This window comes from Anabrus simplex, chromosome 2, assembly GCF_040414725.1.
Source record: "Anabrus simplex isolate iqAnaSimp1 chromosome 2, ASM4041472v1, whole genome shotgun sequence".
Lineage (NCBI taxonomy): Eukaryota > Metazoa > Arthropoda > Insecta > Orthoptera > Tettigoniidae > Anabrus > Anabrus simplex.
In genome coordinates this window covers 435,482,250-435,508,267 of record NC_090266.1, presented here as the reverse complement: position 1 = coordinate 435,508,267, position 26,018 = coordinate 435,482,250, and the positions used below count along the sequence as shown (strand labels likewise).

General features: G+C 39.2%; 1 protein-coding gene across 1 annotated transcript in view; it reads right to left on the bottom strand.

Annotated features, from left to right (window-relative positions):
- LOC136864181 (atrial natriuretic peptide receptor 1) overlaps positions 1-26,018 on the bottom strand; it is a 2,019,422-nt gene that overhangs the window by 557,284 nt on the left and 1,436,120 nt on the right. The window contains exon 8 of the mRNA XM_068226191.1: positions 5,031-5,154. Within this exon, the coding sequence (XP_068082292.1) occupies positions 5,031-5,154 (124 nt within the window). The remainder of the gene's footprint in view (positions 1-5,030; positions 5,155-26,018) is intronic.

The window sequence follows — 26,018 nt, the reverse complement described above, 5'->3', positions numbered from 1 at the left end:
AATTTTTGGGTGAGTTTTTATAGTTTTGGAATTTTCTGATAATGGCTTAGTACAATGCTGAGGAGCGATTTCTTTGATCAAATTACGATATCCACGCGAGCGAATCCGCGGGCAATTGCTAGTTAGTTCATATATAGAAACCGAGCGAGTTGGACGTGCAGTTACACTAATCCTGGAAGTGAGTATACGACAAATGGGTGACCGGAAATACAAATGTGTCGAGTTGTTAGTTTCTGAATGTTGTTAGTCACTTCAAGATAAATTAATACGTAGAATGTTTGGCTAAGGTGTATACGTGGCAAATTTCTGTTAGCGTACGTAGTTCAAAATAATTAGAGGAACAAGTTTTTGAACGTACGCCATGCTCCACAAAACAATACCTCACTTCCAGTTATACAGTATTACCAACTGAAACATTATTCTTTACCGTTGAAGTATACTAAGAACATCGCTGGATTCGCGTTCATCTTCAGAACACAAACAGAAATGCTCAAATAGGGAAAAAACAAAAAACAGTCCCCCAGTGTGGATTTTTTTATCACAGATGGAGGTCTCCAGTATGGTGTATGTCCTCCACGAGCATTTATCACAGCTTGGCACCTACGTGGCATGCTCCGTGTAAGTCAACGGAGGTCACGTAGCAATATCAGGTCCCATTGTTCAATGAGAGCCTGTTCAAGCTCTTGAAGAGTCTGTTTTGGAATAGGATGCCCACGAACATATGTGTCAAGCCTATCCCACACGTGCTCGATGAGATTAAGGTCCGGACTCACTGCTGGCCATTCCATCTCTTGAATGTCCAGTTCTCGGAAGACAGCTCTGGTGATGCGCGCTACATGAGCCCTGGCATTGTCATGCATGAGTACGAATGCAGGGCCAACATCATATGCAGCAACCAACATATCGTCGGCTTACTTCTTAAACCTCGTATGTTACAATGTTCTTCCTACCGATTATATACCTTAACACTGGTCACGCCTCCCAGCCACATATTTATATGCAGTCCATCAGAACTTTTTCCGTAGTGTTTAATTTTCCTGTGCAGACGTGTAAAGGAAAATGGACCTTACCGTACAGTATAGTAGAGATGTCGTTTTCATGGCGAATTTTAGCACTCCTGAAGTTTAACGTATTTACGTTTCATTTTCCTTTACACGTAACCATAGGAAAATGAACACAATGAAAATTGTTCTGATGGACTGTACATCCAATTGTGGCTGGGAGGCGTGACCAGTGTTAAGTAAGAAAATGGACAGGAAGTGCATTGGGAGATACGAGGTTTTAGAAGTAAGCCATCGATATGCTGTAGCAGTATCTCCTCAATGTACCCCGCAGCGGTAAGATTACCACGGAGGACGACAAGATATGTACGGCCTCCAATACATATGCCACCCCACAGCATCACATAACCTTGTCCGGACCCGTCGCCTTCCTGGAACATATTTGGCATATACTGCTCACCACGACATCTCCATACACGTTGACGTCCATCAAGCTGTGTCAGGTGCAATCTGGACTCGTCTGTGAACAATACAGGTCTCCTTTAGCGAAGTTGGCAGCTGACGTGGATACAGTCAAAGAGAAGGCGGACTGCGCGATGCTGCTGCGTTAAACGGGGCGCTCGAACAGGACGTCTGGGTCGCAAGAACACTTATTTTTTAACCTGTTCCTTACTGTCTAGTGAGACACCGTGACTCCAGTGACCCTCTTGAGGTTTTGTTGCAGTTCTCTGCTGAACGACGCCGCAACGCACAGATGGTCAGATATCGGTCATTCTGTGGGGTTTTTATGACTCCACGAACTTTTCCGACCCTCCTTGTCAACTGGCCTGTCTCATTGTAGTGATTCCACAAGCGTTGAATAACTGACGTAGAGATGTTGAGATCCACAGCAACACGACGAAAAGTCCATCCTTCCTGGAACAAAGTGACGGTCCTTGCGACTTGAACCTCGTTAAGATGTCTCACGGGATATCGTGATGTACGTACAACGTACACACAGACGTACCGCTATTCACTTTGTATCAAGGGATCAGTTGAGAGTTTAAAGCATGGCTACGCCTACAGTTGGAGTATAACTTCGATTCGACACACCCTGAGTAGCTAAGGTCTCAAGGTATGTTGTACAACCATTGGAACCCATCTATCACATTAACGTTCACTGTTCCCCTAATTTTTTGAGCTGTGTATTTTAATTCAATGATATATTAGTAAACTGAGAGTAACACAGGCAAGTCAGAAGTAAATATCCTTTTTTTCATTTGCTAGTGGTTTTTCGTCTCACTATCACACTGAAACTTTCCGGTGACTTACACTTGGGAAAAGGCTAGAACTGGGAAAGTAGCAGCCGTGGCCTCAATTAAGATGGACCCCAGCATTTTCCTAGCGTGAAAATGGAAAAACAGGGAAAACCATCTTCGAGGCTGTCAACAGTGTGGTTCGAACCCAGTATTTCCCGAATGCAGGCTCACAACTTTGCGATCCTTAAACTCGTCTCTCCAGCCATTTCGATTATGATATCCCCATAATAAGTCAAATCGCTGGGTTTCTGGCTTCAGTATAGGCATTATAATCCCCTAAGATTTTCACGGATTGCAGTGGATGATCATTTTAGTTTTCCTTCCCATACTCCTCTTATTACGGATAGTTACATTTATCAGGACATAAGAGGGCCATTATTCTACTTACCGTAATCGTTGCAGCAAGGAAAATCCCTCTATAGGTTGAATTTTATGTATGCTAGTGGTTTATCGTCGACGACGCAAGAATGTGGAAGTTCATCATTATTCAGCACCATCATCATCACCGGGTGCATCATCACTCCCAGTTGAAACTATCCGGTTGTAGAACCTCAAACATTCAAGTGGAACATACTTCGAAGCTATATCTTTAACATCTTTTGCTTTGTTTGCATTGACTTTTATGATCTTGCGATGTAGAATACTTGATGTGTCTTGTAACCTCCTGCTTTCTCCAAAGGAAAAACAACCCTTACCATGGTACTCGCATTGACACTACACGACAGTCCATTGCTGTTGTATTCAGCATGTCTAAAAATGACACTGTCAACGCTGCACCTTTACGAGGAATGATCCTTGTTTTGAAGAAGGTTTTGAAGTGAATTGTCTAGTCTAAAAACATTGTTCGTGGTACATCATCAACAATGAACCCTGCGACTCACATTCTGTACCAGGACACGATAATCTTGTGGCAAATATATTTTCTCTCGCTTTTGTTTTTCCTTCTCGATTACACCAAAGGTCCGGTCACAGGGAAGGAAGCTGTGTCCGGGCTCTGGATACCGGTGCATTATTTCTTCATATCTCCCAAGTCCTTTGACAAGTGTACACATAAAATGAAAAAAACCGAGAGTATTATTCTGTACCGAACATTCAACTGTAGCCGCTGCAAGAAACAGTGAGCTCCAGGAGCTGCCCGGGTTCATGCGCCGGCAGAAACAGTTAAAACAATCCCGACAGCTACTTGTACACTCCTATGACGCACCAAATCGGTGGAGCAGTACAGTTCTTGCCCCAGCAGATAGAGATTTTCTTAGTGTGGCTTATAGAAGAAAAAACGAAATTGACCAAAAAGTAGAGCTTTCTGGTCCCTACGCCTTACTCTTCAATTCAGAACAACCTACACTGCAGTTCATGAGCTATAGCACGCGATCTGTACATTAGACTGGCATATGTACAGCACATATTTTACAGCAATAAATTGTGTACCTCGAATATGATATGCGATTATAATTTCTATTGGTTTCAATTATTTCCGCCTTCTGTGGATGTAAATAAAAGCATACAAATATTCTGCCAGCACCGGGTTTGAACGTCGGTGCGCGTGATACTTCATGGACCGCTCACGATCGCGATCGAGGAGAATTTGGTTGCCGTTGTTCTTAAAGAGTAACGTTTCAGTGTTAACGCAATTTTCTGATCAACAGAGTGTTTGTTTCATTGTTCTATGCATGCATTTATAATTACTTCCTTATTGCTGGTTTGTCAGCAACGAATACATGCATTTTATTCCATATATCTACACAAGAACACGTGATCAGATGATAGGGGAAATGTTCGTACCTCAGGTTATAAATTACTGCTTGCATAAATCTGAAAAAGTAGGGTCGGCCGAACACCGGATACAAGGAGGTTACGATGTTTTAATTGAAGGGGGATAACCTAAATGTAAGGCCATTTAAATCACCAATGGCCAACATTATCTTCAACAAGTTTTAACCGAGCCTGCCCCTGATTCTAATCATACGTAATGTTTTCCCCTCGTTATTATTTTTAACCGAGCGAGTCAGCCGTGAGGTTAGGGACACGCAGATCTGTGAGCTCGCATTCGGGAGATAGAGGTTTCGGACCCCATTGTGGCAGCCCGAAGGACGGTTTTGGGTGGTTTCCCATTTTCATCAGGCAAATACTGGGACTGTAGGGACCTTAATCGGGGCCACGGCCGCTTCCTTCCCACTCCTAGCCCTTTCCTATCCCATCGTCACCATAAGAACTATCTGTGTCGTTGCGACGTAAAGAGACTTGTAAAAAATATATTTTCAAGTGCAATGCTCCATAGACTACCCCTTTGGTCTTTCAACCCAGAAAGAGTTCTGTTTGAATGGCTAGGAAATTACTTCATCTTCACACTTATCTTTGTTTTATTAATCCGCTATGTGTTTCCAATCAATGCCTATTCCATATTTTGGAGGGACAACATTCACCGTCTTCTTCTTCTTCTTTCAGACAGTGGAATGATGTTCTCAGATGCTCTTATTTCATTAAACGGACTTGCGGCGATCTGGTCGTCTACTGTTACTTTTTATGTGTGATAGTTATCCATTTCTCTCTCCTGCCCATTACTTCGAGGTCGCTTCGTTTCCCAATCAGTCCTAGAGTATTTCTATGAAGATACCGAAAGATAGACACTTTTTCCTTATTTTCACGGGCAGATTTCTTACAAATAAAGACATTAAATCCGTTTAAAAGTTTACGTATTACAAATTGAATACTACTATCCAGTGTTACTTACCATTTGGCTCCCACGCTTGACCAGGCTGTAAAGACTACCTCGGGCCTTTCTGTCCACAGGCATGATGTCATTCCAATACACTCTCCAGTTCATGGAAGCTATGGCTGCCTCCAGTTTGTAATGCCTGAAATATAAATTACAATTATGTTAAAATAACGGAACACATAATAATATAGTCAACTCAAAAGAATTGTAAGTAATTCCGTTTCAAAAAAAAGAATGTAGAAGTTAATACGAATTTTAAATTGTCATTCTAATATAATATGTACCGAGAAGTGGATCTAAAGTTAGATTATAATACGGTGATATTCTAGGGATTGTTCAGACATTCACCTCCGCTTGCTAAATATTTTGATTAATAATATGATGATCTTTAATGCAGGTGCAGTCAAATAAAAAATCCAGTAGTATATTCAATCAAATGATCATTACAATTACCCTATGTATCAAATGTGGTTCCATCGCTGCTTTATCCTTGATCTGAAACAGAACCAACTACCATGCTAGAGGTATGGAAGAATATTGTCGGCTTACTTCTAAAACCTCGTATGTTACAACGTTCTTCCTATCCATTATATTCCTTAAGACTGGTCACGCCTCCCAGCCACATATGTATATGCAGTCCATCAGAACTTTCTTCGTAGTGTTCATTTTCCTATGCTAACGTGTAAAGGAAAACGGAGCTTACCACACCGTATTGTAGGAATGTTGTTTTCATGGCGAATTTAAGCACTCCTACAGTTTAATGTATTTAAGGTTCATTTTACGTTACACACAGCCATAGGAAAATGAACACAACGAAAATTGTTCTGATGGACTGTACATCCAAGTGTGGCTGGGAGGCGTACCAGTCTTAAGGAAGAAAATGGCTAGGGAATGCATTGGGAGATACGAGGTTTTAGAAGTAAGCCATCGATATGTTTTATTAGCTTGTATCCCGACTCTCTTTATGTAGCATTTAAGTGAATACCGCTATCCTATTTAGCGTAATTCGTGGTTTTATTGATATATCATTACTGAGTAGCATCTGATTCGTACGTAATGAAGTTAAACTCCTTGACAAAGGTTTTCAGTTAACTACTAATCAGAGAGAGTTGAAATGAAACGTTAACTTGATAGTACCTCAGGATTTAAACTAGGTGTCGCTTTGTGCGATAGGGTGAGAAGCTAAATGAAACTGGAAGCAGTATGATTGTGGCTTTGAGGGTTAATTAATTGTGATAACCTTGCATTCAACTGAGTTCTAAATGTGTCGGTGACGGACGTTATGAACTGCATGATGTATCTATCAGTGCACTATACATACCATTATAGAATCAACTCGCTAGGGAGATTTACAAAACTATTCGTGTGACAAGCGTGGGTTATGAATGCATGTCATAATCTAAATAGAGCCAAAGAACACACATGATTCAATCGTGAATTTAGAATCCACCATAATAGTCTATATTTCAGTATATATCTTCCCACTGGTTGGACTAGGCATGATTCCCAGCTCCGCCACGAAATTAAAACTGATTTAGGCCTAATTTGTTGTCACTGTTGTTTGTTATTTTGTTTCAGTTGTGCTGCGCATAAAAAACTGTTTGTTAAAATACAACTACTCCGTCCATTGTGATAGGAACAAGCCAGTTAATAAATAAATAAATAAATAAATAAATAAATAAATAAATAAATAAATAAATAAATTTATACTGCAATTTAAGATTCGTTCAGCTCTTGGGGGTGTGTTCTACTAAACCTCAGGTTATATAATGGAGTAGATGAATGAGTTAAAACCTCACTGTAGGTCGTTCCAGAAATTATTTTTCTCAGACAATTTGTGGGTATTGTTGCTAACACATAGGCCACCATCACATCCCTCTCCATCTTTGCGGTAGATGGACAGAAATAAAGCAGGTGATAGGTGGTTTTTCAAGGCTCTCAACATCTGGATCATTGAACGACTGCCATGTGCGTAAGCCGGAATTGAACCGTGGCCGCTTTGATCAGATGTCATTAATGATATCACTCGTTTTTCACGTCTAGAATTACAATTGCAAACTCCAGTATACATACCACATCGACACCGATGTTGTGATACCTCACACACGTCAATTACATGTAGCTAATTATCAATATGTTCGAGACCCATAACATGAAACAATAACAACACAGTTCACTTAAATTCCGTGGCAAAAATGGTTAATCCTATTACTTTCCAGTTTTGGCTGACAAGTAATATTCAAATGCTCCAAATTCAACTACCTGACCCTTTTCATGTTCGTGTAATTTACGAAAGGACATACTTAACATTATTGCTTTGTGAGAGGCGGAGATAGCTTACGATGCAAATAAAATATGAACAGAATAGTTAAACGTATGCTCTTGAATAAGCAACCTTTCAAAATCTAATAAACTCTAAAAGAGTATTTCTAATAAACGCACAGTTTTACACGTTGTAAATATACGCTAGAAGTTTCAAATTAATCATATGAGGATGATGCTTACAAAATTGCTAGAAAAGCTACAGATATTTATTATGGTCATGTTTAGTCCATAAATGATGCCGAAACCTATGACTAGCTGTAACGTCACGCGGTTCATGATTTGACTGTCAAGTTGAAGTATATACTGTGATGAAAGGTGACGTGAAGAACCATACCTAATTATAACCCAAGAAGTTTGTCTTGGTGCAACCTGTCTCCCATATTCATTTGAAGATTGAGTATGTAATTATACCAGTTTTGCCTAAAACTTCGGACACAGTAACCATTATGTATAGTGACTGGGATATCCTTAGGCATGGTAGCCTACTGGACTAAGAAATTACTCGTAACACCACTGGTACTCACCCAAATTTCCAGTCTTAAGGGGAAGTCAACTTAATGTCACTTCATGTGGTGCATATATCGTCGTTCCCGGGAATAAAAACTTCCTATGTGAAATATATTAGCTTAGAACTTTCGCCAGTAAGGTTCTGTCATCTAAGGTGCAATATTGTGTGAATACTGTCAAGACATTCTTGCTCTTCATAATGTATGTGCTGCGGGTCAGTATATCTCCAAAAATATTATCACATAGGAGGTTTTGTCCCGGCAACGACATATACTTTTGTGCATACTCGATGTGTAGAACAGCAAATCTTTTACTCACAAATGTGTTTTCAGTTAAATACTGAATAGTAACGTAGCAATCAAGCGATCAGAGAATCCTCTCAAAGCCATAAATTTCAGCCCCTCTACGCTCTAATATATACACATTCTAGGGAGAGAGAAGTGGGCTGCTAATAACTTCCATAACGGTGAGTTTTGATTCGTAAGGGATTTTTATATTTGCCCCTGGCTCGAGTCTCATGTGTCTCTTCTCCTTAACTGTATGTTCAATACAAAAGAAAAATCTCGAAATTATGATATTCCTATAATCCTCGCCATTAAGCATGTACTAGTTGAGTGTGCACCGACTTCACCCTGAGATACTTTTCTCACTGTCGGTGATACTGATCGATTCAGAAACCTTGACTCGAATAAAATATATACATAATTTACTATGCGAGTGACTACTTGCATCCCGTCAAGACCTTCACATTCATAGCTATCTGTATAGCTAATGAAAGTGCTAAGAACTATTTCGACCAGGAAATGGAGACTGTTCCTCAAAACTACTGAACAATTTTAACGACAACTACATTAACTGACACTACTAATGAAATACTGCTAACAGACTTGTAGTATTGTTTCTAAAATCTCTGAAATTGGAGTTGGAAATAAAGCAACATACTCAGCCTACCATAATCATTTAGCATGCTTTACAGTGTTATTGGCATAATTTCAGATGAAAATAAGTCCCGTCAAAGGTCCTGTGGAGAGTTAAGACTTCTAGTACCTAGTATGAGTTCTGTAACTCTATGGACCATTTCAACGGAATATCATGAAAATTTGACAAAAAAAGTGATATGGGCATGTAAAGGTTAAAACACCTATTTCTAAAGAATTTTGGATTTAGAGAATAAGTTGAATAAGAACTAGTACGATTTTTTTTTGCTAGGGGCTTTACGTCGCACCGACACAGATAGGTCTTATGGCGACGATAGTACGATTTTAGGTGACAGAATACCTCAGGATTGGATTTCCAGTAGACACCAATACAGTAATTGAAATATCCTACAAAATGGACTGAAAGTTACGTTGTCTTCTATATATATAGTGAAGGCATAGGTCAGAGTGTCAAGAGAGAAGGTATTGGCTGCACTGATGGATTATGGAATCAAAGATTGATTACTAAATATTAACAACGGTATTTAGCCGGCCGTGTGGTCTAGGGTAGAATGCCTCCTTCTCACACGAAAGACCCGGTTTCTATTCTGGAACAATTCACGGATTTTTACTTCGATCTGAGGGCTTGTTTGAGGCCCGCTCTGTCTGATTACAATCTATCTATTTGACTGTGAAAAGGCGACCCCATTCTAGAAAGCCAAGCTGAGAGAATTCCCCATAATGACCATGCGTCAGCTCGTAACCTGCAAGCCTTCGGAGTGAGCAGTGGTCGCTGGGTAGGCTGAGGTCCATCAGGGCTATAGTGCCATGGAAAACGAAATACAAAACTATAAATGTAATTAGTAGTTTAAAATAATGTCCTGAGGGGAACACAATGAATTCTTCATTCAAAGTACGTACTGGGGTTACAACCGGTTGCAATACTTTATTTATTTATTTATTTTATTAATGTCTTTCTGTACATGGCGGGGCTCAGGCTATGAAGCCTGCTATTATGCCAAACCATATAATTATGCACCTGTATAAACATAATATACTGAACATTATAACTACTTAAAAAATAAGTTAATTATAATTTAAAGTTAATGTGAAATGTAATTTGTATGAAATGTAAAGCATCATAAAAATCATTTTAACATTTTAAAATTAATTTATAATAATTACTATTATTAGAGCTATATCTCGAAAAATATAAACTATAATGTTTCTAACCTTACATTGATATTTTATTCATTTAACTTAATAATCTGTTCGTTATTTACATGGATCATTTACTGAATAACATAAAATTTCAGGGAGGAACTTCAGTTAACAGTTCGAAACTGGCTGAATATGTTTTATAAGGAATATAGTATTTCCAAATCAAAAATGATGCCGGATGAGAATACATTTTGGAAGACAGAATCCCAGCTAGGTAATACGAACATCTCAATGTAGGAACATTTTATGTCCTACAATCTGTGTTATTCGCGAGTTGAAGTACAGTATTGTCAGTGGAGCTGAATCAAGATGAAGCAAAGGAAATGGGATGAGTTCCCAGTTACAATCAACGGTATTCTCTCAGAAGAAAGTGAGTTAGCAGACGAAATTGCGTGAACATTTTTCTCAATTTGTTGACTTTGATGCACGGGAGTAAAAGTTGGAACATGCACGAAATTATTGACAATGATTTACATTAAACCTGAACTGAGTACTGGAAATAAAGCACTAATAATCAGGAGATTAAGGAAAAAGGGAAGGGTGGACCCGTTAGATCAATGCGTACAACTGAACTGTCTTTAGTGGTGAAATCATAGGTGGCTAATGGATGCGAATAGCAGCCAACTCTTACAGCGACAGCTACAGAAATGTTCAGGCCCACAGGTCATTCAAAGGAACTTGCAGACTGAAAGCTGAATGCCGTATGTATGACCGTGATGTAATGTAAATAAGGCCTTGATACATTTATGTTCGAGATTAGCATTTTTAATACCGAATATCAATTCTATATCAGGATTATTTACACTGATCTTCCTGGTATAGTCTACAATATAAATGCTCAATCGCAAAGACTGGTCATTGTCGAGCTGCAGTGCTTCAGATATTACCTTCAAATGTTTGAAGATAAAGGACAAGCAGTGCCTATAAACATGTGTTACTTCGAAAACAGAATAAAAGACAACTACACTGGATAACAATTCGATATACTTTGGAGGAGGGATAAAGCACTATACGGTATTCTATCAGATGGTTCATATTAAAGGTAAGTAGACCTTAATTAAGCTAAATATCTGGCACTACACTGTCTTCTTGCGTTTCTCAACAATAAGGTTCAGCATATATCCGTTCTTGTACATCCACAATTATAATTCAGCAGTAATTTCTGGCAGGGTAATATTGACATTCTTTGTTTAAAGCGACTTTGTATCATCAATTCTTCATAAGCCAATGATGAGGCACTGTTCAAAAATATTCAACACCAGCAGTCACACAAGTACAAGATTATCGTGTTGTCTAAATAGCGTCAGAGCGGTGGGCCTATCTGTCACCTGACGGACTCATGAGCCAACTTTTGTGTTAATTTTCTACTCGATAGTATACTAGGTGAACGAATTTGTACACATTTCATGATACATTTCTTCGCTAAGGAAATACAAAAGGAGAATGCATGAAGTCATTCTTACAAGATGCAGAACAATTCCTCACGCCTATATTTGACACATACATAATTATCGTATATAATCATGAATTCCACAATACCAACAGTATTAAAAATCAATTAATTCTCATACCTATTAGTCACTAATAATTAACGCAACTAAGCATTTATTTAGGAAATTCCAGTGGGGCATAAACTATTTCCATCGTAGATATGTTCTATAGACATTTGTATAGGAAACTTAATCCCATAAAACTAGAGAACCCAGCAGTGATGATGTTAGTGAAGCAAGTGGCAGAACCAACAACCGTCCGTGTGCTTTCATCGCTTCCGCTCTACAAATGGTTGAAGATAAACCATATGCTGATGGACAGATGAACATTGCAGTGTCTGCAAAAAAGATTCTGCAACAGCATAACCTCGTATGTTACAATATTCTTCCTACCCATTATATTCCTTAACACTGGTCACGCCTCCCAGCTACATATTTATATGCAATCCATCAGAACCTTTTTCGTAGTGTTCATTTTCCTGTGCAAACGTGTAAAGGAAAATGGACCTTACAATACACTATTGTCGGGATGTTGTGTTCATGGGGAATTTAAGCACTCCTACAGTTTAACGTATTTAAGGTTCATTTTACTTTACACATATCCATAGGAAAAAGAACACAACGAAAACTCTTCTGATGGACTGTACATCCATATGTGGCTGGGAGTTGTGACCAGTCTTAAGGAAGAAAATTGATAGGAAGTGCATTGGGAGATACGAGGTTTTAGAAGTAAGCCATCGATATACAGGTTGGAAAAGAAATGGTACGGCTAAACTTTCAGGACACATTCCTCGCACGTAGAAGACGGAAAACTAGTATACAGACATGGGTCCCGAAACGCTACATTTCTATGCTAGAACTCATTTTATACATCTCTGTGTAGTACATTAATTATGGGAGACACGCAGGAACAGAATGAACCAGTATGCCATATTAAACTCTTCCTTTACATATAATGTCCAAGAATCCCTCAATTCGAATTGATCCATGCACCGACCCGCCGTCGCATTGAAACCCGAATGCGCGGATGTACCGTGCGACGGCGGGTTGATGCATGCATCGGCGCTAATGGAGGGCATTTTGAACATTTCACATAAGAAAGCGTTTCATGTGGTGTGCTGGTACATTCTGTTCGTGTGTGTCTCGGCTGATTAATGCACTACGTAGAGTTGTGGAAAATGAGTTCTATCATGGAATGGAAGCTTTTCTGATCCCATGTCGATATAATATTTCTTCCTCCACTACGTGTGAGTGTGAGAAATGTGTCCTGAATATCTGCCCGTACTGTCCCCTACCGCCTATCCCTTAAGGTGCTCCGGCAGCCTTAACTACCATTAACAAATGTTCAGCTGAAATAATAGATCCCACTATTCGATTTGAAGTCTCTATTTCGCAAATGGAAGAGGTCGACAGGGAAAGAAAAATATAAATGATCCAGTAATTCCCTTCGCTCATGAGTCCTTCAGGTGGCAGATAAGCCCACCGCTCTGACGCTATTTAGACAACACGATAATCTTGTACTTGTGTGACTGCTGGTGTTGAATATTTTTAAACTGTGCCTCATCATTGGCTTATGAAGAAATGATGATACAAATTCGCTTTAAACAAAGAATGTCAGTATTACCCTCGATGAAAACTCTGTTAATGGCCTATTCTTTGGAGCCACAGGAGCGATTCCCAAAGGATTTGTAAAGTGTAGGGAAACATACAATTTGGAAAAAACAACTTCAAGACCGGATTATAACAAAAATAATAAAATTTTCAGTAGAAATTGTCAGAAACCATCAATTCGGACATCACAGCACTTACAATTTCGCTAAAAATATTTGGCTCGAAATTTATTACAATACATGTAAATCACTTCTGAATTCTTCTGTGCCTCATGGCAAGAATATTTTAATAGCTAACTGTTACTTCAGTAGTCTGATTCATAACATGGGCCTTTACTATGCTAACGACTACAGTGGTTGGGATATTTGTATACTGTTGTGTGTTCAGCAAAATGACTTGAAACCCTGAAGTTTTGGTACAAAAACTGGTGATCAGAGTGATGCAGAATTACTAAGCGAGCAATACATCTCCAACAGACACCAAAAGGCGCCATTTACGAGAGATACATAACCTACTGAAGCGACATATCCGTGGCGGCACTGTCGTATGGCAAGTACGGACATTGCATTGTGATAGCGATGGAACGTCAGGCACTTGATCATAAGAAAGTAATACACCGGCAACTCCAGCGCACAACGTGGCAACCACTTCCATTTCCTATTATCCATCACCCCTCCACCTCTGAGGGAATTGTAAAGTATCCAAAACCAGTTTGTCCTTGAAAATATGTAATGTATTTATGACAATGACAACATTTAAAACAAAATGAGTGCCGGATTTTTCCAAAATACAGGATATCGCCGGATAAATATTAGGCAAATAATATTGACACTTAAGAGAGGTCGAACGCTCTAATACAAAAATGCTCAAATTCGCGAGCGTATGCACACCAAATACACCAAATTCTTGAATCAGCGAGACATAGACAAACAATTCACTATCGCCCTTTAAGGAAGAGCGTGAAAGATTGCTCTTATTTATGACATTTCCAGATTTGAAGCCAGCTAGTGTTTGCGTCACCATTTCAAAGAATGCTACAAAGTAATACGCTAAGGTGTGTGAAAATTGCAAACTCAGTGGATGTATATAACCGTGTGTCAGCAATAAATGATTACGATTGTAGAGAGATGTGGTACACATAGGCCCAGCAGAGCCCAGTGTTGTATGACCGGCAAGGTCAGTTTCACACCAGGCGAATTCTGGGGCTGTACCTTAATTAAGGCCACGGCCGCTTCCTTCCCACTCCTAGACCTTTCCTATCCCATCGTCGTCGTATGACCTATCGGTGTCAGTGCGACGTAAAGCTAATAGCAAGAAAATTAACATATGTACATTTTCCAGGTTTTGTATCCCTGTGATATAACTTATTAAACAGCGTTCTGTAACCTTATTATTGCATTGTATCTTTGATAATCCAATTTTTTTCTTTCGCTGTATATAAAAAGGATTGCTACAAGAAATAAAATGAGATGATAAAATCCCAGTGACAGAGGAAATAAGAAAAGTGACATACATGGACGAAACTTGCTCGAGCGGTTTTCGCACACTGCAGTGGAGTTGCTACGGGACATCATTACTTAATGATTGTGACATTGTGGAGCTGAATCTTCTTCAAAAAATCGAATTAAATAATTCAGGAAGTTTGTATGTAGGCCTACTTAGTGCCCAGTCCATAGAATTATTCGCAAATGTCATTTACACTAGATGGCAAATATATTGTAAAATTAGATTCGCATTCAATACACAAAACTAAAAGAAATGGGATCATTTGTGGAACAATAGCGTCTTTGCGACGATTGTATACGTTAACACCAAACTCCTTTCTAGGCAGATTTTGTAGTCGCAATCAACATCACACTTCACTTTTATAAAGACTTGAGCATAAAGCAACTCGCCAGGGTTAACGCTGCATGGATCAAAAGGAACGAGAAGCCTGTGACCTAACCTGTTCTATATTATGTTCCTAAATGTGCTCACTCGACTGAAACATTCTCATAACCCTCCCTGCACCGTAAGGAAATATACGTAAATAGACATGGGGTGTATAGACATAACTATTCATCGTGCTCGTCAAACAAGGTACAACATGCCAGCTAGTTTTACTTCGCACAAATCAATTATCATTGCTCAGTTTAAGTCCGATAATAATACAACGGGTATATGTGAAAATCTAATTCTGGCACAGTAAAAAGACATACGAAAATGTAAGTTATTCAAGGAAGAAAACTGGAATGACTACGTAACCAGTACTTACCATTACTTGCAGGCATCGTTTATATCGATGTCTTACTTCTAAAACCTCGTACCTCCCAATGCACTTCCTATTCATTGTCTTCCTTAAGACTGGTCATGTCTCCAAGCCACAATTGGATGTACAGTCCATCAGAAAAATTGCCGTTGTGTTCATTTTCCTATGGTAATGTGTAAAGGAAAATGAACCTAAATACGTTAAACTGTAGGAGTGCTGAAATTCGCCATGAAAACAACATCCCAACTATACTGTACGGTAAGGTCAATTTTTCTCTACACGTGTACACAGGAAAATGAACACTGCGAAAAAAGTTCTGATGGATTGCATATCAATATGTGACTGGGAGGCTTGACCAGTGTTAAGGAATGTAATGGGTAGGGAGAACATTGTAACATACGAGGTTTTAGAAGTAATCCGACGATATATGAATCCTGTCACTGGTGAAGAATGGTATAAATAACGTAACATTTCAATATCACTTAAAAATACCTGAAGGTAAAATATTTTTCATTTGCTATTTGCTTTACGTCGCACCGACACAGAGAGGTCCTATGGTGACGGTGGGACAGGAAAGGCCTAGGAGTGGGAAGGAAGCGGCCGTGGCCTTAATTAAGGTACAGCCCCAGCATTTGCCCGGTGTGAAAATCGGAAACCCACGGAAAACCATCTTCATGGCTGCCGACAGTGGGGTTCGAACCCACTACCTCCCAGATGCAAGCTCACAGCTGCGTGACCCTATCCGCACGGCCAACTCGCCCGGTGAAGGTAATCTACAAGATGTACAACTGGAAGAAACAATTAGGAGCACTGTGCGAATGTATGCACTGAACTGTCTACAGTGTTCAGGAATATTTCTACAATATGTCATTACGCAAAATTCTCCTCTCATAAGCTCGACAGAAATGAGAGGTATATAATACAATCATACAATGTCTCTGCCTGTTCAATATCGTCATTACTGCGACAAAACCTCCTGTGTGAAATATTTTAGCTTAGAACTTTGGCCGGTAAGGTTCTGTCATCTAAGGTGCAATATTGTATGATTGCTGTCAAGGCATTCTCGCTCTTCATAATGTATGTGCTGCGGGTCAGTATATCTCCAAAAATATTATGACATAGGAAATGTTGTCCCGGCAACGACGATATGTTATATATTGGACAGCTAAGATGGCTTCCCACTTCATCAAACATTAGTCGCACTGATACAGTTTTAACTCGGACAAAAAATCGATTAAATTCCTATAAACTTGCGGTATAACCATGCTTTTGGTTGTTGAGTTATTAACGAGACAACTGAGGGGAAATTCTCAATCGTTGGAACACAAGCTAATAAACGAGAAAAGTATATTTAAGGTATAATATCTGCGATAAAAACTTTATTAAGCAAATAATAACACGATTACTACAATAAAGTGAACATCTGAAGATTTCTAAAATCACATGAAATAAAAATTCAATCAGTGAAGTAATCCGCACTCAAATAAAATTTAACTGAATACAGGGAGTGATAAAGGATTGCAAGCAATTTTATTAAAGAAATATGAAAATGAACTCGTATAAATATTCACTTAATAATGCGAGGTGTTTAAGACAAACAGATAGTTAGACAGACAGACAGACAGACAGACAGACAGACAGACAGACATACAGACAGACAGACAGACAGACAGACAGACAGACAGACAGACGGTCAGACAGACAGACAGAGAGACAGCAAAGGGAAAAGATCTACCTCATTCTTCCTTGGTGTTGAGTTGCATTAGCTGGGGTTAATTTTCAAGCCTAGCAAGCATATCATGCATCCTGTTATTTTCTCCTGTTACGGATCCTTCGAATAACTGTAGGACTGCGAGGGTGTCCGTCCATGACTGCAGAGGATGATGCCCGTAGAAAATAGTAATTTTCTCCGTCATTTGAAGGTTCAAAGATTTTTAAGTGATATGCATATCAAAACCTGCTCCTGGATGAGTAGACTCCAAATATTAAGGTTTGTCGAGATATAATCAATAGAAAACAAACCCTTCTGGTCTTCCTATAAACTTGCGGTATAATTCAGTGATTTTTAAATTATAGGCCTATGTATATCGAAACCTGTTCCTGGATGAGTAGACACTAAATACGAAATTTGGTCGAGATATTATCACTAATGAGAGATAAAAATGAGAAAAAAACTCTTCTGATCTTCCTATAAATCCCAACTCTGTTCAGTGATTTTTAAATGATACGCGTATTAAAATCTGATCCTGGATGAAGTTGACTCTAAATATAAAGTTTGGTCGCGGTATAATCAAGAGGAAATGTAAAACAAACTCTTCTGGTCATCCTATAAACCACCAGTCTATTCAGTGATTTTTAAATGACAAGCATATGTAAACTTGCTCCTCAGTGAGTAGACTCTAAATATGACGTTCGGTCGAAGTCTGTTTAACCGTGATGGTGGAACAAACAACACACAAATAAACAGACAGGCAGGAACGCTAAAAACTACTGATACGACCTTGTGTTGATCTAAAACAGATAAATATATCAAAATATGGCGAAAATATATGGCATTACAGACAGTGGACCCCATACAACTTTATTTATAAAAATAATACAGTACTATTGCCATAGGCATAAAACAATCAGAGAAACATCCGCAAGTTTGGAAGCTGTTGAATGTCTGTTTTAAGCTATCATAATGGTAGCCATCCATCTCCATGGCTATTTGGTTAGCGTGCTGGCCTCTGGTCCAAGGGGCGCAGAGTTCGATTTCAGGCCGGGTCGGTGATTTTAGCATTAATTGGTTCATTCCGATGGTTCGGAGCTGGGTGTGTTTCCCATCTTCAACAGCAGAATTCATCGTCAGTAGGGCTCCATCCTCATAGATGTTCAGGTCGCCTGTCACGCGTCAACTCGTAAGACCTGCATTAGGCCCCTCCGGTTGCCATACGCCGTTATTATTAGAAGTGACACATCAACATTTACACAAATATCAAATACGAAGTAAACTTATCTCATAGTATTTTGAAATTGTAGTTTTTAAGGTTGCATTATTGGAGCTGCTTCATTCAAACAAGAATGAAGATAACTCTTTCTGTACAACAGAGATCAGGTATGCATAATTTGAAAACCAGTCTTTAGCCCCTTTCACTTGCTATGGATATACATAATTTTATTCGCTTCGGAAAAGTGATAATAATTCATTTATAGTATACGTAGCAGTCCTTTTTAATTCGCTTATTCAGGTCCTTTCACATCATATGGTTTCAGTAACATAGAGTAAGAAATTTGAAGTTTAAACAGAATCTTTGTGTTAAGTAATAATGTGACTATAAAAATAAAAGTACAGAAACATTTAATGAGCAGTAGTTTCGTATGACTGAAATCGACAAATACGTTAACAACCAAGCTCAGCTTCATTTTTATTCCTTCAGTTCACACATCTTTAGATCATCATCAGTAAAGATTCCCTCATAAATCACTTCTTCCTATTTTTGAGATTATTATGACAGGGACATATTCGTTCATCGTGATGAAATTAAAAGCATAATATTCTTATTTCAAGTAATTGCAACAAAACGAAATATGAAAGAATATCGGTTCATTAAATCTGCTTGGTTACTGGTTCTCCTGATATCTCAGTGGAGCATAAGTCACTGGAACAAATCTGTGTAAATTGATCATATTAGCGTAATATTATCTCAGGTCAATCATTTGGTTGGTGAATCATTTGGTTGGTGAGTTATATGATCTGATTAACTGTATGTTTAAATTTCTCACATTGATTTCAGAGGAAATTTAAAACAGTTATTGAATTTGAATACGAATCCGTTCTTAACAATTGATTTTCTCACAGTTATACCATGAAGTGAACATCTATTCTGAGCGTAATTTTAGGTTATATGTTTTACTGCCTCCCTAGAAATGTGTATCTCTGTTAAAATTCTAGATTGACTGATTAATCTTCGCTGGAACTGGAAATCAAGTAGGGATGACATAAAATTGTTAGTGTTGAACTGTAGAAGTATTGTAAGGAAAGGAATAGAATTAAGTTTTAATAGATATATATTTACCAGATATTGTAATAGGAGTTGAATCATGGCTGAGAAATGATATAATGGATGCAGAAATTTTCTCACGGCACTGGAGTGTGTATCGTAGAGATAGGATAGGAAGGGTGGGAGGGCGAGTGTTCATTCTGGTCAAAGAAGAATTTCTTAGCTACGAAAAAGTTAAAGATGAGACACATGAAATTCTAGGTGTAAGGCTCATATCTAAAGATAATAGGCAACATGATATATTTGGAATGTACAGATCGGGAAAGGGTAGCACTGACGCGGATTCGGAATTATTTGATAGGATAGTCAGCTATGTGGGAAACGACATGGAAAGAAATGTGATTGTAGCGGGAGATCTGAATTTGCCAGATGTCAATTGGGAAGGAAATGCGAACGACAGGAAGCATGACCAACAAATGGCAAATAAGTTAATAAGGGAAGGACAGCTGATTCAGAAAGTGATGGAACCAACCAGAGGGAAAAATACCCTGGATGTGGTGCTGATAAAACCAGATGAGCTCTATAGGAAAACTGAAGTAATAGATGGTATTAGTGATCATGAAGCTGTTTTTGTGGGAGTTAAAAATAAATGTGATAGAAAGGAAGGTATTAAAAGTAGGACTGTTAGGCAGTACCATATGGCTGATAAAGCAAGCATAAGGCAGTTTCTAAAAAGTAGCTATGATAGGTGGAAAACGGTAAATAAAAATGTATACAGACTCTGGGATGGGTTTAAAGAAATTGTGGAGGAATGCGAAAACAGGTTTGTACCATTAAGGGTGGTAAGGAATGGTAAAGACCCACCTTATTATAATATAGAAATAAAGAGTCTAAGAAGGAGGTGCAGACTGGAAAGAAATAGAGTTAGAAATGGCTGTGGAAGTAAGGAGAAATTGAAGGAACTTACTAGAAAATTGAATCTAGCAAAGAAGGCGGCTAAGGATAACATGATGGCAAGCTTAATTGGCAGTCATACGAATTTTAGTGAAAAATAAAAGAGTATGTATAGGTATTTTAAGGCAGAAACAGGTTCCAAGAAGGGCATTCCAGGAATAATTAATGAACAAGGGGAGTGTGTATGTGAGGATCTTCAAAAGGCAGAAGTATTCAGTCAGCAGTATGTAAAGATTGTTGGTTACAAGGATGATGTCGAGATAGAGGAGGAGACTAAGGCCAAAAAAGTAATAAAATTTACGTATGATAACAATGACATTTACAATAAGATACAAAAGTTGAAAACTACAAAAGCGGCTGGAATTGATGAGATTTCTGGGGATATACTAAAGACAATGGGTTGGGATATAGTACCATATCTGAAGTAGTTATTTGATTATTGTTTGGTCGGAGGAGATATACCAGATGAATGGAGAGTTGCTATAGTAGCCCCGGTGTATAAAGGAAAGGGTGATAGACATAAAGCTGAAAATTACAGGCCAGTAAGTTTGACATGCATTGTATGTAAGCTTTGGGAAGGCATTCTTTCTGATTATATTAGACATGTTTGTGAAATTAATAACTGGTTCGATAGAAGGCAATTCGGTTTTAGGAAGTGTTATTCCACTGAAGCTCAACTTGTAGGATTCCTGCAAGATATAGCAGATATCTTGGATTCTGGAGGTCAAATGGACTGTATCGCGATTGAACTGTCTAAAGCATTTGATAGGGTGGATCATGGGAGACTACTGGCAAAAATGAGTGCAATTGGACTAGACAAAAGAGTGACTGAATGAGTTGCTATATTTCTAGAAAATAGATCTCAGAGAATTAGAGTAGGCAAAGCTTTATCTGACCCTGTAATAATTAAGAGGGGAATTCCTCAAGGCAGTATTATTGGACCTTTATATTTTCTTATATATATAAATGATATGAGTAAAGGGGTGGAATGAGAGGTGAGGCTTTTTCGGATGATGTTATTCTCTATAGAGTGATAAATAAGTTACAAGATTGTGAGCAACTGCAACGTGACCTCGAAAATGTTGTGAGATGGACAGCAGGCAATGGTATGTTGATAAACGGGGTTAAAAGTCAGGTTGTGAGTTTCACAAATAGGAAAAGTCCTCTCAGTTTTAATTACTGTGTTGATGGGGTGAAAGTTCCTTTTGGGGATTGTACCGGGCGGTACACCTCCACGCCGCTAATTTACAATGTGCGCCAGTTGAAACTCCTCTGCTGTAGGAAGTCTGAACTTTATTGACGGTATTAATTTTCTACTTTCTCAGAAGATGTCACTACCTGTAAATTTTGGAGTTTTAGAACTGTGTCATTTTTGATGTGTTTTTGTTTTGCTTGAAGTAAGAAGTGTGAACTTTCTCTTCTAGAGGACACTACTGAAGAACTACAATAGTGCACCATAGTGCGAAGAAAAAGCACTGTTCTTTGGAGAAAATTTTATTTCAAAAGTTTGTTCTTTGTTAAATTTCTTTCAGTCATTGGTTAAGTTGGCAATATTACCCCTTTCTTTCCCCTTGTTTTAAATCTAGCCAATCCCGAAATTCTGAAATTAATTTTCCACCAATAATGTGTTTCTTCTTCATCTTGTGTAGGGGTTTCTCTTTATTCTCCAATAAAGTGATTGTGGGCGGGTGTTCTCATTCCCCTAACGCCTAGAACCTTCCGCGAGAGGATATAAACTGCTGTTTTTAGGGTCTCTGCGCCACTTCTGTTCCATCTTTCAGTGTGTAAAGTACATAGCAGGGGGCGGGAAGCGCCTCTTTCTTCGGCAGCGGTCAACACCAAGGTAATGGCCAATTAATAACTTCTTTCTTTGCTAGCTCAGCAGTTTAACTCTCGGGGCGGGTCCGAAGCTTTTTCCATTATGTAACCTTCATTAAAATGTAAAGAAACTTGTATCTATTTCATCTTTTACACTGCATATCGGGATAGAGAGTGCTTAACCCTCTCGAGCTCCCAATCATATTGTTTTGAGGTGAACTTATTTTTCTCAACCTATTCTTCGTTAATATAATGTAAATTGTTCTTTTCTGAAGTCACCTCTGTAGTATGGGATTAGCCCTTGCATTAACGGCCTAGTGCCAAGTAGGTTTTAAATAAAGTGTATTAGGAGTGCGGAGAGCCTCCTTTCAAGTTGGTATTTTAGAGGCCATATAATTAACCTTTTCTCACTTAATAGGCCTCAGTAGATTGGGTATTTTACCCCTGTGTTTATGTTCGTTGAGGACAGCTTGAAGGTGGAGTTTGGTGTGGCCTGGGAGAGGCTTAAACTTGAGAGCGAGTGGCTCTTTTTTGAAGACTGAGTGTTGTATGCCTCGAGGAGGCTTTACTGTGTAATTTGGAGCAAGTGCTCCAGGGTTTGATTGGGGTCTTCTGCCCCGTTGTTGAAATTTGTATATCGTAAAGTTGGGCTAGTTGCTCAAGAATTGTGTTTTCAGGGCTCGAAGCCCAAATCCTGTAAATACTGTAATTGTACTTTGTTGCCTTGCTACTCCGTACCTGCCATTCTTGTTATTTCTGAATTTTGGAAAGAAAATATAACCTTGTTAAATTTTACATTAACTTTAATTCTGTAGTTGGAGACCTATTCACACCCGCACCTTCTTTCACCTCTACCTACCACGGAAATCTCCGTAACAGGGATCATTGTAAGTATCTAGGTGTTAATATAAGGAAAGATCTTCATTGGGGTAATCACATAAATGAGATTGTAAATAAAGGGTACAGATCTCTGCACATGGTTATGAGGGTGTTTAGGGGTTGTAGTAAGGATGTAAAAGAGAGGGCATATAAGTCTCTGGTAAGACCCCAACTAGAGTATGGTTCCAGTGTATTCGAGCCTCACCAGGATTACCTGATTCAAGAACTGGAAACAATCCAAAGAAAAGCAGCTCGATTTGTTCTGGGTGATTTCCGACAAAAGAGTAGCGTTACAAAAATGTTGCAATGTTTGGGTTGGGAAGAAATGAGAGAAAGAAGAAGAGCTGCTCGACTAAGTGGTATGTTCCGGGCTGTCAGCGGGGAGATGGCGTGGAGTGACATTAGTAGACGAATAAGTTTGAATGGCGTTTATAAAAGTAGGAAAGATCACAATATGAAGACCAAGTTGGAATTCAAGAGGACAAACTGGGGCAAATATTCATTTATAGGAAGGGGAGTTAGGGATTGGAATAACTTACCAAGGGAGATGTTCAATAAATTTCCAATTTCTTTGAAATCATTTCGGAAAAGGCTAGGAAAGCAACAGATAGGGAATCTGCCACCTGGGCGGCTGCCCTAAATGCAGATCAGTATTGATTTTTTGATTGATTGGTATCTTTACGTGGAGATTACTTAGTATATTATACTCAAAATCTCGTTTAATTACATCTGATTGTTTGAACAAGAAGTAAATCATTATTTCCGAAGTACGTATCGGTGCATAGCGAATGGAAGTATATAACGTTTCAAACTGATAGTTTGAGAAACACAACAACAAATGACATATATAAGTATAATGCTAAAAATAATAGAGTATTAATCCACGGCCACAAGGATGGTGGAGAAAATATCTCACAATAGTGCTATTGTGTTAGCTATGTCCTCTGCAGAGTTCCACCTATTGTCACCACATACATGTTGCTATCTATCTCATAATATCCACGTAATTTTCACCAGTCGCTCATGGAATAAAGAGCGTTGTTACCATACTGGTTTAGTATACGCGTGTGATCATGCATTACAGGTTTCGTGGTCACTTGGATCACGTGTAAGTGTGATGTGTTAGAAGACTTTGTGTGATCAAAGTAGAACAATGTAAACGAGAACGCATATAGAGGTCGCTTCAAAGTTTAGATAATGTAATTACATAATGATCGGCTTGAAGGGAAATTACCCACCGTCAGAACGATTAATGCCGTAAAGGAGGTAATAATTATAATCGTGCGACCTTAGTTTTCAAAATATAAAAATGATCAAGGTCATAAGGTAGCATGTCACTCATCCTGTTAACTTGACAATAACTGGCACATCCCTGGAGCAAGTCTAACGCTTTAGGTATCTCGGCAGCGTACTTGATCACAGCTAGTAACATGGTGTTGAAATTAGGTCCCAGAATGAATAAACAATGACTGCGTTCAGGTGAATGAGCAAACTTTTCTGTAACAGGAACTTTATGATCAATCTCCGTCTCTGCTTACTTCGGTCTTATGTATTTTATGTCTTGCTTTATGGTGCCGAGACTTGGACCGTAACAGAGAACACCATCAAAAATCTTCGATCCTCTGAGATGTGGAGCTAACGACGCCTGCTCAGAATATCGTGAGTTGACAGAACATGTAACACTGAAGTACTCCAATGCCTGAGCAAGGAACTGTAGGTCATCCATTAATATCAAAAAGAAGAAACGTGAGTACTTTGGCTATAGAATTTGAAATTTTAAAGTATAGACGCCTTCAGCTTATCTTACAAGGTAAAACAGAAGGAAGGGTATTAATGGGAAAAAGAGAATATCTTGGCTACGGAATCTGCGAGAATGGAATGCGCTCAGTACCCCCCCCCCCCACACTTTTCTGAGTTGCTGAGAACAAGAACCAGGTCTCCCCGATAACAGCCGACACTCAATATGAATGTCGTACAAGAAGAACAAGACCTTACTGCCTTTTGCAGGCATTTTGATCTGATTTGATTTTAAGGCTGCCTGCGTGTCGGCTGGGACGTTCCAATTTATTCAACCAAGAAGTAAATAATCATTAATTCCACCTGGCAAGCTATTGAAACCGCAACAACCTGGAACTTTTACACGTTGATACCATACGACATGGACTGCCGAATGGCCTCTTGAAGACTTCTACTTCCTCTGCAGGCTTGAACCCGCCATCTTGAAGCCGACAGTATATCACTGCTGTGGAAAGGGAGCTAAGAAAGCAGTTGCTTGTGAGGAAGACATGTTCCTTTAGTAGTTGTATCCCGTTAGAAAATGTGTCGTGTATGACCTCTGAGTTTTGCGGACAGCTGCCCCGTAGCTGAGCAGTCTGTTAAAGACACCAGTATCGTGAAGATGGTGGCACGTCACGAGTTAACCGTCTTTGAAACTGGGATGATCACTGGTGCACGGCGCATAGGTCAACGAATTGCGAAGATTACAGGCGAATTCGGGTTTCCGAGATCATATATGTTGAGGGTGTATCTTCAATATCCCAGAGAGTATGTTACCATACGCCTAAACCACCGCACGGGAATACCACTGGTGTTTAACGAACGGACATCACAACGTCGCCTTAGAACCATACTGGGCGTTGGACGGGCTACTATGAGTCAGATCACCACCCAGTTGAATGTGGGGAGTCAGGAACCCATTTCTACCAGGAATGGAAGGAAGCAACTGTACTGCATAGTCTTCATCAGCCGATTACCAACTCGTGTGCCTTTGCTTATATCTCTACCCAGAGCTCAATGACGTACATGGACCCACGAACATTGGTAATGGACCATGGAACAGTTACGGCATGTGATATGGTGCGATGAATCCCGGTTTTGAGCTGATGGGCGTCGGAGTGTGTGGCGTATGCCCCATGAAGCTGTGGATCCTGCGTATCAACAAGGTTGTGTCCAGGCGGGAGGGGGTTAAATTCTGGTCTGGGCGGCGTTCTCACGGTGGCAATCAGGCCCCATTGTCCAGCTGCAGGGAGCACTGCCAGGTGCACGTTATA